The sequence below is a fragment of the Belonocnema kinseyi genome, chromosome 4 (genome assembly GCF_010883055.1).
Source record: "Belonocnema kinseyi isolate 2016_QV_RU_SX_M_011 chromosome 4, B_treatae_v1, whole genome shotgun sequence".
NCBI classification, from domain to species: domain Eukaryota; kingdom Metazoa; phylum Arthropoda; class Insecta; order Hymenoptera; family Cynipidae; genus Belonocnema; species Belonocnema kinseyi.
Window position 1 is genome coordinate 12,884,638 of NC_046660.1, and position 16,643 is coordinate 12,901,280.

Here is a 16,643-nt window from a genome sequence, read left to right on the forward strand (position 1 = left end):
TAGATCGCTACTGATCTGTACCGATTTGAAGTAATCAGCAAATGCATCAACACTTTCCTAGCTATCACTCATCTACCTGCCATTATTAGTCATATTATTCGGGACCTGATATTTACTATTTTCATCGTCGACAAATCGCCAGAAGGTACCTAAATTGTCCTCTCTATGGTTTTCTATTTCGTTTGTATATATACCGCAAGGATTGGTTTAAATTATTGCACCTGTGTGTAAATAAACTGAATTCCTCATGGTTAGCTAGTTTTTGGTTCTCTTTATATATTTGGTGAGCTTTCTCTTTCGATCATATTATTGTTTTGATTCTCAATTGGACCATCTGGGTATGATGTTATTAACACTTTTTTTTCATGGAACATACTTGTTTATACAAAATCGTAAAATTATTCGACCGCTATTTTGATGTTATCATTTGTCAGTTTAGAGAAGTAGTTTACCTCTGCGATGTATTGTAAAGTGTCTTCGTAGTTTGCGTTCTGGGAATCAAGGATAAACAAGACATCTGATGTATGAGAGGATAAATGTTGTAACTTTATGATTATTTTAAAGGGTGGGTGGTGTTAGTTGCAGCGTACTAGAGAATCTATTGGAAATTCTGTATTTAATTCTTCGATATTTGCAAATGCTTAATCTAAGATAGTTCAGGCTAATGCACTGACCACATTCAAACTTTAAAGACCATCAGCCCAATCTGTGCACATCACGCATATGTACATAATATAGATACACGTGATATGCACAAATAGGCGCATAGTTCACGAGGAATGAATGTGAGTATGGAACTTGACAAACGGCACCTATCCACTAAACTTTAACTCCTTTTTTCCTGCTAACCGAGGACTGCGAAACCTCGGGATCGTCGGCTTTCAGCATCCTGTTTGGGCATTCTTGTATACCTTGGACGTCCAGGAGGGTTCTTCAACGAAGCTGCCTCCCTTAACGCCAAGCACCTCATCGTCCCCGGAAGAGCTTTGTCTGGGGATTCTCCTGTTTTGCAGCGCAGAGTTAGGACTGCGGTGTGTTTTTGCAAGTCGCAGCCCTATATCCCGCCTCGGCGTATCTTCAACATGCCCTCGTACAATCAGGGCTCACAAAACCGGCTGCCATATGGCTGAAGCCTATGCAGTGATAGCACCGCCTCCTTTCCGTTTTGTTTTGCACTCGCCAAGACACCCATCCTACTTTCAGATGGCCGCTTCGGCCTCCCTAGTATGGGTAGAAGAGTCAAGATCAAGGACCTCGACATCGGTGCGGGGCACAAGATACCCCTCTCTCCAACCGCTTCCTTGATGGCTGCTGAGAACACAGCTCTTCCCTCTGATGCAGGTCTGAGCTCCACAAGGACCTCTCCGTTTCTAGTATGCCTAGCCCTCTGATTTTTACACCAAGGGCGTCAGGCATCACCTGTCGCTTGAGGTCCTTGAGGACCTCTGCGTAACTAAGACCCTCAGCCGGTTTGATTAAGACCGCTTCGAGTCGGGTTCGTTGTTGCGTATTCTTTCTCTTGCCTGCAGTAGGCGTTTGAGTCCCTTTTTGGCTTGCATTTACCTTCGACTTCTTCATCTCCTTAAGGTGGCATCTATCTCCTCATTGAGAGCTATGGCAACTTGTTTCTAAAAGACCTGCATTCTCTGAATATTATCCCTGATTCGCGTATCCATATTACGCCGGCTCTCGCAGTAATATTACATTTCGCTTAAGGTTATATACATCTTATGATTCTGCTTTCTTGCCTCCTTGAGCTTAGCAGTGACTGCTTCCAAGTCTCTCCTGACCAGACTTTTGATCATCGTCAGGCTTCTCCACCACGTCCATTCGACTACCCGTCTCCTGGCAACTGCTTCTATCTAAGTTAATTTTTTGTGACGCCATAATAATCCCACGAGTAGCTAGGGAAATAAAGGTCCACACCTGCAGAGCCCTACATGCGAGGGTAAGGTCTATATACTCTAGAAGGCGACCTGGTATCCTAGATACACCCTTCGCGACACCACTCCCTGGTCCCATTCAGCCCTCGGCACGATTGTTTACACCTTGACTTGAGGATCTTAGTGTATTTGGTCCACGGAGCCTATTTTATTTCGTCCCTTCCCTCTGTTTCCAGCGAGCATTACCCTATCCGCCATTCGGGGACGCGCTAAGTAGGAATATCATCTCCCCTCCACCACAGACAACTGTGGTGACAATAGACAGAAATTTCTGCCAAGAAAGATGACGTAAGTGTAGCTGCTGGGAGTTTTTCCATATTTTTTTTAGATTCGATATCAATTATCCTTGAAGTCCTATTGAAGAATCTGCTAGTTTGACTAGTTTGTCCTCTATCATGATGATCATGTAATTCGGACGTAAGTTTTTTTAAAAATCCCTTTGCATTAAGGTCTGATCAGCGTGTAATGTATAAGCGCCCTCATATGTTGATTTTAGGCGCAAGAGTTTGATGGAATAGTTTGTGTCTTTTAAGAGAAATCTTATTTGCCGACACTTCACGTCAGATTTCTTGCTCTACCTGTATATTTTGGCCATACAATGACAACTTGGCTTTTCCAAATATATACTGTAAATTTGTTTTGTCCTCAGCGATCTCGATTTTGCAGTAGTAACCATATCGACATTGCCAAGCCTTGTTTACATGTTTGCCATGGATATGTCGGTGGTTTGTTGAAGTTCTAAAACAGCGTCTATTTTTCTGGAAATTTCGTAGAATGATGCGTTAAAGTCCTTCTTATTTTTGCGGAGTTATTTTTAAAAATTCTTCAGATTTTTAAATCTACGTGATTTATCATCAATATTTTTATAGAAAAGCCCTTAGATAATCCTTAGATAAGTCCTTCAATAGAATGAATCTTATTGATACATAGAAGGCCATCATACTTAAAAAAAATGATTAGATCTTATCATGTAAAATAATTATTTACTTGCGAAAGTTTAACCTCTACTAAGTTGATAAGGTGATACTTATTAAACATTCATTACCTCACCGAATCACACAGCCATCTATCAACGCGATTTATTGCTGAGCTGCTATCAAAATTTCGCGATTAGTTTTTTTCCTGTATTTTAAGAAAATGTCGACTTTTTATATTTTGGTTCTAGCCCTGGACGTTATACTTAATTCTGTTGGTAAGTAAAGAATAAGTTAAAATAATTTACATATTTTATACTAAGTAATTTGAAACACATATGGTACATGAATAAATAGAAAATAGTGTATAATCTCTACTATAATAAATAATTTATGGATAAAGGAACTTACCTGTTTTTTTACCCAGCGGTTTGGAGTTTACGTATTGGATTTTCTACACGTCTTTTTAAAAGGAGAGAAATTTGCTTTACATTTGATATTTTCAATTGCTTTTAAATTGCATCAGGGAGTATAGGCAGCTCAGATTTTCTCGTTATGTGTCTAATCCGACAAGATCATTTACCGTTGCTTTCTATTATTAGCTTCTAATATTATTAGCTCCGATTGTTAAATTTTTTTGGCTGTGGCCATTTTTGACCCAATAGTCAAACAAATTGCTTACCATTATTGATTCATGGAATTTTTCGCAGCCCCATACAATTTCTGAAACCGAATTGCAGAAGCGGTTTGTGTTTCATTTCTTCAAAAAATTAAGTAGCTTACATCCAAAAATTTATTTTAATTATCGGCGACCCACTTCTGTGAATAAAACGCAGGCCGCAAGCGACGTATACGCTATAAGCGGGAACAATCAAATAACGCTTTCATTATTTTAATTATTATACATTTATCAATATTTTTTGTTTCCCTATAGAAATATCCTCAAGTACGCAGCCTATAACAAGGGACTTTCTGACCAACTTTGGGAGGAGTAGTGAACGTGCGAATCATCAAGGTAAGCCTAGTACAAATAAAAATTGTTAACAGATATGTTAATTAATAAAAAGCTTAAAACTATTAATAATCTCTCAAGCTAGAAAATACGCTGCATGCATGAAAGTTTTGAAAATCATCAAAATACTTAGAGATCCTATAAAACTCCTTACATCTTCTGAAATTCTGTAATATTCCGTGAAATCCTTCCAAACCCTAAAATTCATTGACATCTTTTAGAGGTTGTTGGCATTATTTTAGTTAATTACGATTTTAATAATCAGCATCATCCTTCACACGTCCATTTACATAAATTTTCTGGCCTGTATTTCTACTTCTTTCATCAACAGATTTATAATTGATTAAAAAATCATTTGGCTGTTGATAAAGCCTAAAAGATTGGTTCGGATAAAAAAATCCTTGATTTTTTAAATTCTACCGTGAATTTTTTCGATATGCCCATTTTTAATAAAAATAATGTCTCAATTTATTATTGTCATGGTTCATGTATTCATCAATAGAGTAGAATCCTTCAATAGCCCTTCCGAGAATTGACGCCGCGCTACTGATAGATGTAGAAGGAGCTGCGCGGGGTGTGCGGCTGTCACTCAGGCGAGCACTTAGGCGTAAACAAACAAAAGTGAAGCGGGCTATAATAAATTATTTCTTACCCATTGTAACCCCTAAAATCGACGATACAGAAGAGTTTAACTGTATTTTGATATCCGCAGGAATCATTACCTCTCATAATATTCATTGAGCCCGCTTGATCAAGAGTATTAAATATTTTGCGTGTTTTCTTTCGCGTGAACAGAAACGTTGGTCGATATTAACTGTGGCTTGTTTTAAAATCCTATGGCTCATTATAATTTTCTTTCTGACATTAATTATTTTTTAAAGAAAAGTTACAAACGATATTAATGACTTGCTGATATCTTTTTGTAATTTCAAGAGTATCCATTAAGTTATAAATCCTTTCATTATAAGAATCAACATCTTATAAATCTAAATTAATTTTTTTAATCGAATTATTTTTCGCAACTTAGTCATTATGCGTGCCTAAATTATCTTGCACATCTACATTATTTTGCACATCTTCATTTCTGGAAATATTCCCAAATTGATTTCCGCTAGTCGCGGAATTATCTGGCATAGGATGATTCTAATCACCTGCATTATTAATTCTTGGAATATTATATTTATGTTCTGGTTTAGTCCGAAACATCCGACAAGCGTTCAATAACTCGCTGTTTACTCATGCCATCTATCATTGATCATTATGTATTCATCTCAAATATTTCTTCTCCCTTTTTTCATGATCTCGAACTTCTTCGGCCTTTTACTTTCTTGAACTTGAACCTTTCCTTTCTTGACTGAAAAATTTGTACATTTTATTTAAATCTTTTTTTTTCACAAAATTTAGTTTTAATGTTGAAAATTCAACGAATATCTCAGAAAGCCAATTTTTTTTTTAAAGTTCGACATCTTTGTTAAAAATTTATCTTCATGGGTTGAAAATGTAACTATTTTTTGCGAATGAACTTCTTGGTAGAAAACACATAATTCCCGTTAAAAAGTTAAACATTTGATAGAAAATTCATACTTCTGAATTGTAAATGCTATCATTCTATTAATATATAATTTCTTACACAGATTTTAATTTTCTCTTCTGGCAGGTATTCGCTACATTCCAATATTATAAGAATTCATTATATTGCAGAAAAATTTGAAGGGATGCATGGGATTGCAAAATATTGCATTGAATTGCAGATTATTGCATGGGCATTTACAGGATTGCATAAAGCTCTTTATAATATATATCCTATTGCTATAAGAGACTCTGTTATTTTATCCCCACAGCTTCTTTTTTGTTTACTTCTAAGGATTGTTCAATTGCAAATTCCATAAAATTTCCGAATTTCATGAAATTTCACGAAATAATATATTTCAATACTTGTCACAAAATTCATAAAAAGAATCTAACAATTCAAAAGTATTAAATTGCAATTTTATTTAACTTCAGGTGGCATTTAAAATATTGAAGATATCATTGAAGATGGAACTATTTCACTTATAATGGGGGACCACACGAACTAACTTAAGATAAAGGCTGATGACATTCTCAGCATAATGTTATAACGACATTTTGGTTATTGCCGTTACAACCTTTGGTTCCCAATTATAGTTTAAAACCAAAAGAAAAAAAATACACATAAACTTTTCAGTCGCTTTATTTTAGTAAATTTATTTTAATAAAAAATGATAGGGGACATTAAACAGCTGACTATGAATGCTTATTTCACTTAGAGCTATCAAAACAAAACTATTTGAAACAATTAACTAACCTAAACTAACCTGACTATTCGTCAGGTTTTCCAAGACTACATAAAAAAAGAAACGTCGACTCACAAAGGCAAAAGAAAGATAAAAATGGGGGAGAAACAAAATTCAGCACGTAATTATTTGGAAGGGACAAAAACTAAAATTAACATTCAGCAGTCTTAAACAATATTAGGTAAAAATAATTTTTGCAAAATTTTATTACCTTAGACAGAAAGAACAAATTTCGCAGGGCATGAGTCAAAACTATTCAAGATTAAAATATATTGGTCAAACACATTGAATTCAACAAATTGGGTAGTAACAAAGTGCATAGGGAGAGGGTGACCAACAATTTAGGGGTATTCTCATACATTCTAATACATTAAATCAACACAATATTCATTCACTAAATTCACTGACAGAGAGTCAAAATAGTTTCAGGGTTACAGTCAACGTCAACTAGATTCATTATACAGAAACACTCATTAAACAGAAAAACACCCAATAAATAATTAATTCAGTCAAGGATCTGATATTAAATTTTCATGTGCCAAAAACTCTACAAAATTTTAATTACAAAGGGAGCCACATGAAAATCGTCAATTGATCCTTTCAGAACTTAATAAAAGGCGAACTATACCATAGGATTGGAATTAAAGGTCCGACAATTTGGGCGGCACGAATATCCCATTGAATCCAATATTTGTTTACACACAATAAAATAAAAATAGGGGGACAAATGATTCACAAAACACAGAAAAGATAGTAGAAACGTCGTCCCCCGCAAGCTGCTGACGAATAAGTGATTTGGGCTCCGGCGTCGTTTATTTCCTTCCCGACGAGATGATCCCTGATTGGTCCATACTCCAACCTCTGATTGACGTTGCTATGGAATTTGTTAGAAGCGAGAAACAGAACCGGGGATGTAACTTCAGATGTTTAAACAAAACGCTGTGTCCAAAACAAAATGTGACCTTCCGAATCTGATGATTAACTCATCTATTTCGTCCGTCAGATGTTAAGCTATTTCCCAAGACCTCCTCTCCGAATAATGCCAATAATCAAGCCGGTTACTAGGACTTTATTTAAATTCGAATTATGCTCCTAGCGCCGAGAACGTTATCTGTCAAGATTCGGGCCTGAGCTATAGAGGTCCCACTCGCGTTCCCGGGGATCGACAATAGAACTTCTAAAAAAACGTTGATCTTGAAGTCCACTCCCAGGTGGATAAGTTGAAGGGGGCGTCAATAAAAATCAGAAACAATCCCAACAGGATTTCAAAATTTCCTCCGTTAAATTTCGAGGTACGACTGGAAGGACGGGAACAGGATGACACACAGCAGGTTTAGGCGGGAAATTTCAAATGGGCTGAGTAGCTCCAATCGACGAAAGGCGTCCTAAATGCTTCTTCAAGTTTTTCAATAGGTCGGGAAGGTTGTGGATTCTCGAGGATTTTTCAGGAAGTACATGATAACAAAATAATCACGGGAAAAATAAATTCTTGAAGTAAAGGGAACTAAACTTAATAAAACATAGTCTTGGAAAATCATATAGCCTGCGGATTCAACCAAATAAAACAAAGTCTTAAAATTGGAGCTTCGTTTAGTAGGAGGGACGTTATAACTAGAATCTAAGTCATATGACGACTCGCTACTCAACTTGAACATGATTTCGTTTCACCAAATAAACTTAGATTATGAAGGTGTTAGTTGGGCGTACAGTTTAAATAATTAATAATACAAACAATAAAATAGTCTCGGAAAGGACGGGAACTTTAATTGATATAAGGCATGCACTTGATAAAGGTAATGGTCAAGTTTCAGACCATGCTTGGAGACTAAGTATTTGGAATTCTAAAGGGGTGAATAATATTAAAGTAAGATAATTACAAAAAAATATGCACGTAAAGAAACTAGATATTTTACATGTACCTGACACAAAGAAAAAGAGATGCGAAAGTAAGCACATGGAAAATGGGGTGTTGAAAGACGGATTTGAAATATGGCCAGGAGCAGATAGTGAATCACATCGTAGGCAAATAGTAGGTCTGATTACGAATGAATTGGTGGGCATCCAAAATCAGGATACATAAATAGTACTAGGTAATTTTTGGGGATGTAAGTATAAAGTATAACGGCGACAGATTAGTTGGCTTGTGATTATAAATTGACCTGTTTATTACAAATACTTGATTTAGGTATAAAGTGATCCACATGTAGACCTGGTCTAAAGTTAATAGTCACAGTATAATTTACTTTGTTGTTGTAGATGAAAGACTACGAGAGCTAATCAAATATACGAGGGTTATGAGAGGCTCTGAATGCGATACTGATCATTACCTTCTGGGTTTCAAAATAAACTTAGGCCAGTGACGGAGAAAAAGATAATCAAGAAAACAAAACAAATGCGAATCAAAATTGAGAACTTACAGAAATCGGAAGTGCGAATAGATTTTCAGAATAAAATAAACGAACTCGTAGGCAGATAAACTTGAAAGGCGCTTATAAGCTACAAAGATATATGTGTAGGGTGCCCGGACTACGTTCAGAGATATCATTGTTAAATGTTCAACCAAAGTGTGTGAAATTGGGGTTGTAGGAAGAATGTCGTGTGACACATGGTAGAATGATGAAATTCAGGCAGCGCAAAGTGAAAAGAAATAAACGTACGAGCGAACTTTGAACGTAGCAGGTCATAGCCATGAGGAGATAAATAGCCGCAAAAATGACTACGGGCACAAAAAGAAGATGAGCAAAAGAATAGTCAAGCAAATTGAAAATAAAATCAGAACAAAAGAGAAGAAAATACAAACAAAACATTTTGAAGGAAGCAAGAAACTTCCCGCATAATATGCGGGAAAACTCTGATGGACTAAGTAAGTAATGAGATAATTTTTAAAGAATGTGGTACTGAAGAGACACTGGTTAATACACGGGAAAGAAATGGGTTAATACGGTGCGGGCATGTTGAGAATATCAACTAACCGGCTAACGAAACAGAGGATTCAGGTAAAGTAAGTGACAGGGAGTCCAGAGTTAGACGGCCGGAAGAATGGTTAGAATATGTGAATAAAACCCTAATTATAAAAGACATAAGAAGCCACAGAAACACGAGAGCTTGCATTATAAAATGCATAGACGTGAAAGAAGCTAGAAAACTATGTCAGAACAAAAAGTATAATGACAACTACACGAAAAAAATTTTGGTATAACGTTGTCTCTCAAATTTTGGACGGCTTCTATCCCGAAACGGAGGTAGCAGTTGTATGGCAAAAATCTGCTGTGAAAATTGTAATTTTGTCATGTTTGTAAATTCCTGCTTAGTTTTAGCGTTTTCGGTGTCGCGTTGCTTTTAATTTTATTACATTTATTTTATAACATTTACATCAAAGGTTAAATTACTACAAAAATAGTACTTTCTGCTTTACAGAATTTAGAAGTTAACTATAAGTTATTTAAAAATCTCACCATAAAAATAAACTTCTATAATTATATTCAAACACTTCTTGTAAATGTACAACATTTTTTGTTTTTAGAGAAATATGCATCGCGATGATAAATCAGATATAGGAGAACGAACGTGCATTCACAACTCTCATGACACTTGTCCCGAAAACGTGTACACACCTCAAGCCTTACTTGAGGTGATTTGTAGACAGATTTTTCAGCCACCTGGGTTGGAGCAGTGTTGCTAAACTAACGTGTTATTTAAATACAGAATACGAGAATTATAGATCAATCTAAAAAAAATCTATACCCCCTTCCTCACATTAATTCCTGCCTTATTGATGCATAGGGTTCTAAAGGATAGCATGGGACGGCATCCAAATTGCTAAAGAGTACAAGGGATTATGAAATATTGGACGGGATGTTGAAGGATTGCGTAGGATAACATTGAGAATTCATTGATTAAAAGTTTTGCATAGTACTTTAAAGGGTTGCATGGCATTGCAAAATATTGTATAGAATCGCAAAAAAGAACAAGAGATTTTAAATTATTGGAAAAATTTTAAGGGATGTCATGGTACTGAAAATGGTTACATCGGATTTGGAAATAAGCGATGGACAAGATAAGGAATGTAACTGTCACTTTGTGCACTCTTTTTTATAATTTTGCAATTCCTAGTGACGAAATTACGTTAGGCACCTCTCTACACGCTGGAGAAAAATATTCCGGAATAAAATACACCACGAAAATTTAATCGTCTGTTTCTAGTCGCAGATTTAAGTTCAAACTTCGAGTGTTTGCCTCGTTGTCGAACCACTTATTCTCCTGAAAGGACTCTTTCTGCTGCAAGACCTCATTCTAAGGGTTCTCTGGTCAAGTCTTCTCCTCCTGCTGAGTCTACTCTCCATATCAGGTCCAGGTCTCCTTCTAACAGACCACATTTACTAGTCAGATCTTCTCCTCCTGCAGAGCGTCCTTTTCGTGCCAGGTTTAGACGTCCTGCTTTCAGTCATTCTCTTTCATATCTGCTCAGTCGTCAACTAATAATGCTTGGAGCTGTTCGACTTATTCCCAATACGAATCCGAACCAGCGATTCGAAGTTCGTAAATACACTTTTCCTCGTAATGCACCAATCCTATTGAAAGGAGAACGTCGGGTCCTATTGCCCATGCCAGCCGAAGAACAAACTGTATTGTCAACGTTCAATAATGAAATCTTTGCAGTATTTGAGAAAAATTATAAACGTCTTCGTGGAATATATGCAATAAGATTTCCTGGATCGGCATTGCAGACTGCCAAACGGGTAAAAATAAACATGGACAGCGGCGTGATCAATTATTTATCTACGGGAGAAATCGCGGAATCTCCTTTAGGTCGTTGGGAAACAATCTCAACAAACTTTAAACTAATAGATGTAAACAAGTCTCATCAACAACATAATCCTAACCCTGCAAAATATTGAAAGTGAAATGTAATGTTATTTGTAAGCATCGTAGAATCAAAATGTTACAAGTAACTGAAATTATAAGTATATAAGTAGAAAAAATAGTGCGTTACGAGAGCACATTCTATGCTTCTTGTTTTGATTGCTAAATTTTAAAATTAAAACATATGCTGAAATGAAAAATTCTGTCCAATGCTAATCATAATCGCAATTGAAAATAAATATTTAACCAGTTGTTTTCACGTTTATTAACTTTTACTCAAATTTTTATTTACTTTTCAACTCTAGATCCAACTCCAACTCCATATCCAACTCTAACTCCAACTCCAACTGCAACTCTAACTTTAACTTTAACTTTAAATCTAATTCTAACTCTAAATATAATTTGAATTTTAACTTCAACTGCAATAGTTTTAGTTTAATTTCTGTTAGTAGCTTTAGCTTTAGTTTTTGTCTTAGTTTAAGTTTTAGTTTCTGTTTCAGTCTTAGTGTCAGTCTTAGCCTTAGCCTCAGCATCAGCCTCAGTCTTAGTCTCAGTTTTAGTTTTAGTTTGAGTTTCAGTTTTATTTTGATAAATTAATTTTCTTCTCTTGATAAAAACTTTCATAAAAGAAAATGCTGCTTAAAATTATTGAAAAAAATTTATTTAGATTTTAAAATCTCCGTGATATAATATTAATATTTTTAGAGAAAAACGCCTTAGATAATTTACGATCTCAGATGAATTTTAATTATACATAAAAGGCTTACCTAAAATATATTTATCAAAGGGCAATTTTATACTCACTATCTATACATTACTAAACTCTCTGACGTTTTTCAGATTAAATAATGATTGCATATATTTACTTTAAAAACAAATGCTCAGGGTTTCTCAAGGCGAAATAATTCTACACGTGCGAGATTTTAACTTCTACTGCGTAGACAAGGTGATACTAATTAAAATTTTTCCCGTCATACTAAGCCACGCAATAATCTATGCACGTGATTTATTTCCCAAATTGCTGTAAAAATTTTGTGCTTAGCAGTTTTTTCCTACGTTTTGAAAAATGTGGACCTTTTATATTTTGATCTTAACCGTGGACATAATTGTAAATTATATTGGTAAGTAAATAAGATACTAAAATGATTTTTACTATTTTTTTATGGTAAGTATGTTGAAATATCTATTATACCTCAAAGAATTAAAAACAATATGTTAGTAGTATGTACATGATATGTAAATCATAAGCAATTTAGGGACAAAACGAATTTATGTAGATGTATGCTGTATGCTAACTGCTGCAACACGCAGTTGTTTTAAGGGAACAGGCGTAGAGGAATTGCGACTTTCGATTCGAAAGGGCCGCAGTATGGGAGTAATCAGTCATGTATATTGCGCAGTATCATGCATTTCAATTGGAAAGTATTCTCGCAGCCCTGAATGTTTACGTTTCTCTAAAATATTACTTACTTCTCAACGTTCTGATTTGAGATGAGATATACAAAGTGTTAGAGTGATCATTTCATTAGAAGCGCTGCATTCAATTAATATAGAACATACCTCACTAGTAAGTTCTTTTAAGATCATGCAGCGGCTGAAGGTTTAAGTCGTAACATCCCTGTACGGCATTTTGAAGGAAATTAGAAGTTATTCGCTTCCTTTTTTTTGTGTTTTCCGTTTTCTTCAAGTAGCATTAGACAGCAGAAGTCGCACACTTTTTTGTTATGTGGGTAATACGCGTAAGTCAAGACGAGAGGCTGGTCACTCAGAAATCAGAGAGTCAGGCTAACAATGACTGCCACCGGAATAATGAAGATTTCTTAGAGACCTCCCTCGGACCAACTCCAGATTTCTTGTTACTTACTACAAGACTCCCTCTAAAAGTTAATCGCGCAGTACTCGAAACAGATCTCCCGAGTGTTCGCTCCAGAGTTACGAATCTTTCCGACGGGGAGAGACTAACTAACTGCAGGACTAACCAAGGAACAACGCTATTGAATGTAGAGATTCCTACCGACCTCCACAGGGTCTTTCGTAAGTCCGGGAGTCACCTGAAATCTCAGTGACCAGCCCCTCGACTGAGATCACTAATGAGTCCTTCTTATTTGGCCCGGACGTTTCCATTGGATCTGAGATTTTAATTTAAAATCCCTTGGTTGTTGAGCTTATAATATTAGTTTGGTTTTAGTAAGCGTTTGAATTTTAAGACCTATTTTGATTCCACTGAGCTTCATCAGAAATTTCTTTATTGACAATTTTTTACTTGAAGTTAACGGAGTAAAATAATTACGTAAATTGAGATGCCTTTAAATTTTTGAGATGCCTTTAACTTTAAATATTCTGGGTTTGGTACCATTTCTTGCTTTTCTTCCGTGTGCGGTAATGGGTTCCTTTATTTCGATTCTGCCCCTCTGACATCCCTGCTTGATGGCAAGGTAGGACTTTTTGGGTTTTTGGCAACTGTCTTTTTGTCCGTACTACAATTCTTAGCTGCCTGTAATTTGCAGTTGCCCGTAATGTTTTCTTTAGGGGCGTGTTGTCATTTGTCAGCCTTGAGCTTATACGAATGATTGACTCGTCATTATGCAAATTTGCGAGCTATTTTATTGCATCGTTCAAATACTAAATGGTTTATGCCATCATAAGTTTCACAATACCTTTCTAGCACTGTTTAAATAAAGCTGAAAATGTAACATGATCACGCTCTTTTACTAAATAATTCACAATTCAAGTTTTCCAATGAATTAAAATTTTAAAAAATCAGGTATCCTTGCAAATTATCTGAAAAATTCTTATCTTACAATTTACGTTGATATTTAATCGTGGCAATTAAATACCAGCGGAATAGTAAAATTATGTTTCCAACATCTTTAATCCTTTTTAAAATCACAAATTCAACAATAATTTTTGTCTTTTCACAGAAATGTCATCAGGTATGCCGCCCAAAACAAGGGACTTCTTGACAAGTTTTGGGACAAGTAGTAAACATGAGAATAATCAAGGTAACGCTTGTACAAACAGTAATTTATATCAGAATATTTAGGTCATAAACTGCTTATTCCATTTATATTATAAAAATTACTTTAAATTTCATTGAAGTCTACAATATCTCTCCATATTTTAAAATTCTTTGAAATTCTATGAAATACTTTGGAAGAAAATTATGTTTATTCCTAAAAGCTATCTACAAATGCACTAAAATCCTCTAATAACCGTTCAATTTTTGGGTAATCGTAACAATCAATTAATATACCTAGAAACCATTTGAACTATCTTAGACATATAAATTAAATTAAACATTTTAATCAATGTGTCCTGCACTTAAATTTAAAGGATTATCACTCTTATAGCGTAACGCAACATTTCCTGTGGTTTTTAAATGCCGATTTGTGGCGAAAAAAAACTAAATATGGAAAAATAAACAGTTATTTTCTGGAGGTTTTTGAGGATAGAACTTAAATAACTCAGAGATGGTAACAGTTTGAAGAAGTTAATAATATACCATTATCATTTTTTAACTAGGAATAGATTTCTTGCTTTGATAATAATACTTAGTTCGGTAATCAGAACATTTTGCTCATTCTGCGCATGTAATCTTAAAGATTACTGTGCAGGAATTTGACAAAAAGGAAATGTACATGATTCTACAAAGGAAATTAAATTAATCTGCACAAGATCATTTAAGGGTTAGCTTGGATACAGGTTTCTTTGCAGGATATTGCACAGTTACCTTCACCAGATTCCTGTACAGAGTCCTTCAAGTTTAACTATACATGTTCATGTGGTGAACTGTTTAATACTACTCTCGTCGGAAAAGAATAATATGCCCGAGGAGAATATACAACGAAAATAATATCATCTGTTTCTTGTTACAGATTCAAGGTCAAACTGCGAGGATTCGCCTGGTGGCGCACCTATTTCTGGTTTCCTCAATTGTGGAACTTCTCATTCTCCTGAAAATTCTTCTAGGCCTCATCTTCAGGATTTTTCTGTCCGGTCTTCTCCTCCAGCAGAGCCTTCTCATCGCTCCAGGTCCAGATCTCGTTCTGCCACGCGCCCTTCTTCATACATATTTGGATTTGAACTTGAAGAACTTAAATTTATTCGGCTGATTCCCAAGGCGAATCCGCAACGGCAATTTGAAATTCGCAAATACACTTTTCCACCTGATGCACCAATTTTATTGAAAGGAGAACGTGGGACCCTCGTGCCTGTGCCATCTGAAGAACAAACTGTGTTGTCAACGTCAAATGGAGACGTCTTTGCAATATTTGCAAAAAATCAGAAATCGCTTCGTGGAATACATGCAAGGAGAAATCGTCTAATGGAAATAAAGATTGAAAAGAGGGTAAAAATGAACATAGAAAGTGGCGCGATCACAGAAATGACCCGAGAAGAAATCGCAGAATCTCTCTTAGGCAGAAGTAACCCAATCAAATTAAATTTTGAAATTATAAATTTAAAGTACTCTCATCTACAACATAATTTTTTTGCTTAAGAACTGTATAAGCGAAACATCATGTTGTTAGTGATCACAGTAGGATCAAAATATTAAAAGTAACTGGAATTCATAATCGTAATTAAATTCTTAGCCGTATCCTAATCCTAACTCTAATAATTTTTATTTTTATTCTAATTTTAATTCCAATATTTATTATTTTAAAACTGAAAACCTGCATACATTTTAATGATAAATGTTCGAAATAAAAAACTGTTCCATTCCAAAAATAACTGAATAAAAGTTCTTTAATTATAAAGATTTTACAGACCGAAAGTCAAATTTGCAATTCGCGGTTTTTTAAATTGACAACAATTTAAAAGTATATCATCCAAATTAGAACATTTTTCGTTTAAGAAACTGAAACTCACATATATTTTAATTGTTAATTTTCATAATTAAAAGCACTTAAATTTAAAGCATTTATCATTCGAAGTTCTGCCATTTTGAAAAGTTGACAATAGAAACTATTCAAATTTAAAGATATAGGAATGCAAATTTAGGATATTTGATGATTTGGATTTAACTTATTTAAAATTAATAACAAATAATAGTAATCAATAGTAATAATAGGGAGTGCTCGTACTTGCAAAAACTGCTTTTCACGTTAAGACTTGTGTAACCCGACGAGGAATGTGAAATATTTTATTCAAAACCAGCATGTTATGAAACTGTAGAGCCCCCAGAAAAGTGAGCTTTAGATAGCCCTTTGCCAAAATAGTGCGAGAACGTTGTAATAAATGAATTTTTCTTTGATAATGAAGATGATCAAAGAAATAAGTAATTGAAACTATCTGGACGGTATAGTAAAAAGCTGTGTTAACGCTGAATAATCTTAAATGAATACAAAAATCTATTTTTTGTTTGTTGGGTACCAGAAGTGCATGCGTCAGCCGGACACTCAAATCGAACCAACATGGACTTGGTCAGGATTTTGAGACCCAAGCTATTTTTATTCCGCTAGCGACAAATAGTAGGGGGCTTGCTTTGACTTAATTATAGAAAAAATGTATTGACCAAACCACGGGTCTTTACCGTATATACATTACATTTAGGAATATTATTAAAATTGGTTTGCACATTCATTTCATATTACTA

At 35.0% G+C, this 16,643-nt stretch overlaps 1 protein-coding gene across 2 annotated transcripts in view; it reads left to right on the forward strand.

The window, feature by feature from the left end:
* The window catches only part of LOC117171557, a 27,563-nt gene extending 12,001 nt beyond the window's left edge, over positions 1-15,562 (forward strand). For both annotated transcript variants that reach the window (XM_033358984.1, XM_033358985.1), the window contains 3 exons: positions 3,792-3,872; positions 13,969-14,049; positions 14,923-15,562. In XM_033358984.1, the coding sequence (XP_033214875.1) occupies positions 13,971-14,049; positions 14,923-15,545 (702 nt within the window). In that variant the 5' untranslated portion in view covers positions 3,792-3,872; positions 13,969-13,970 and the 3' untranslated portion in view covers positions 15,546-15,562. The remainder of the gene's footprint in view (positions 1-3,791; positions 3,873-13,968; positions 14,050-14,922) is intronic.
* The last annotated feature ends 1,081 nt before the right edge of the window (positions 15,563-16,643 follow it).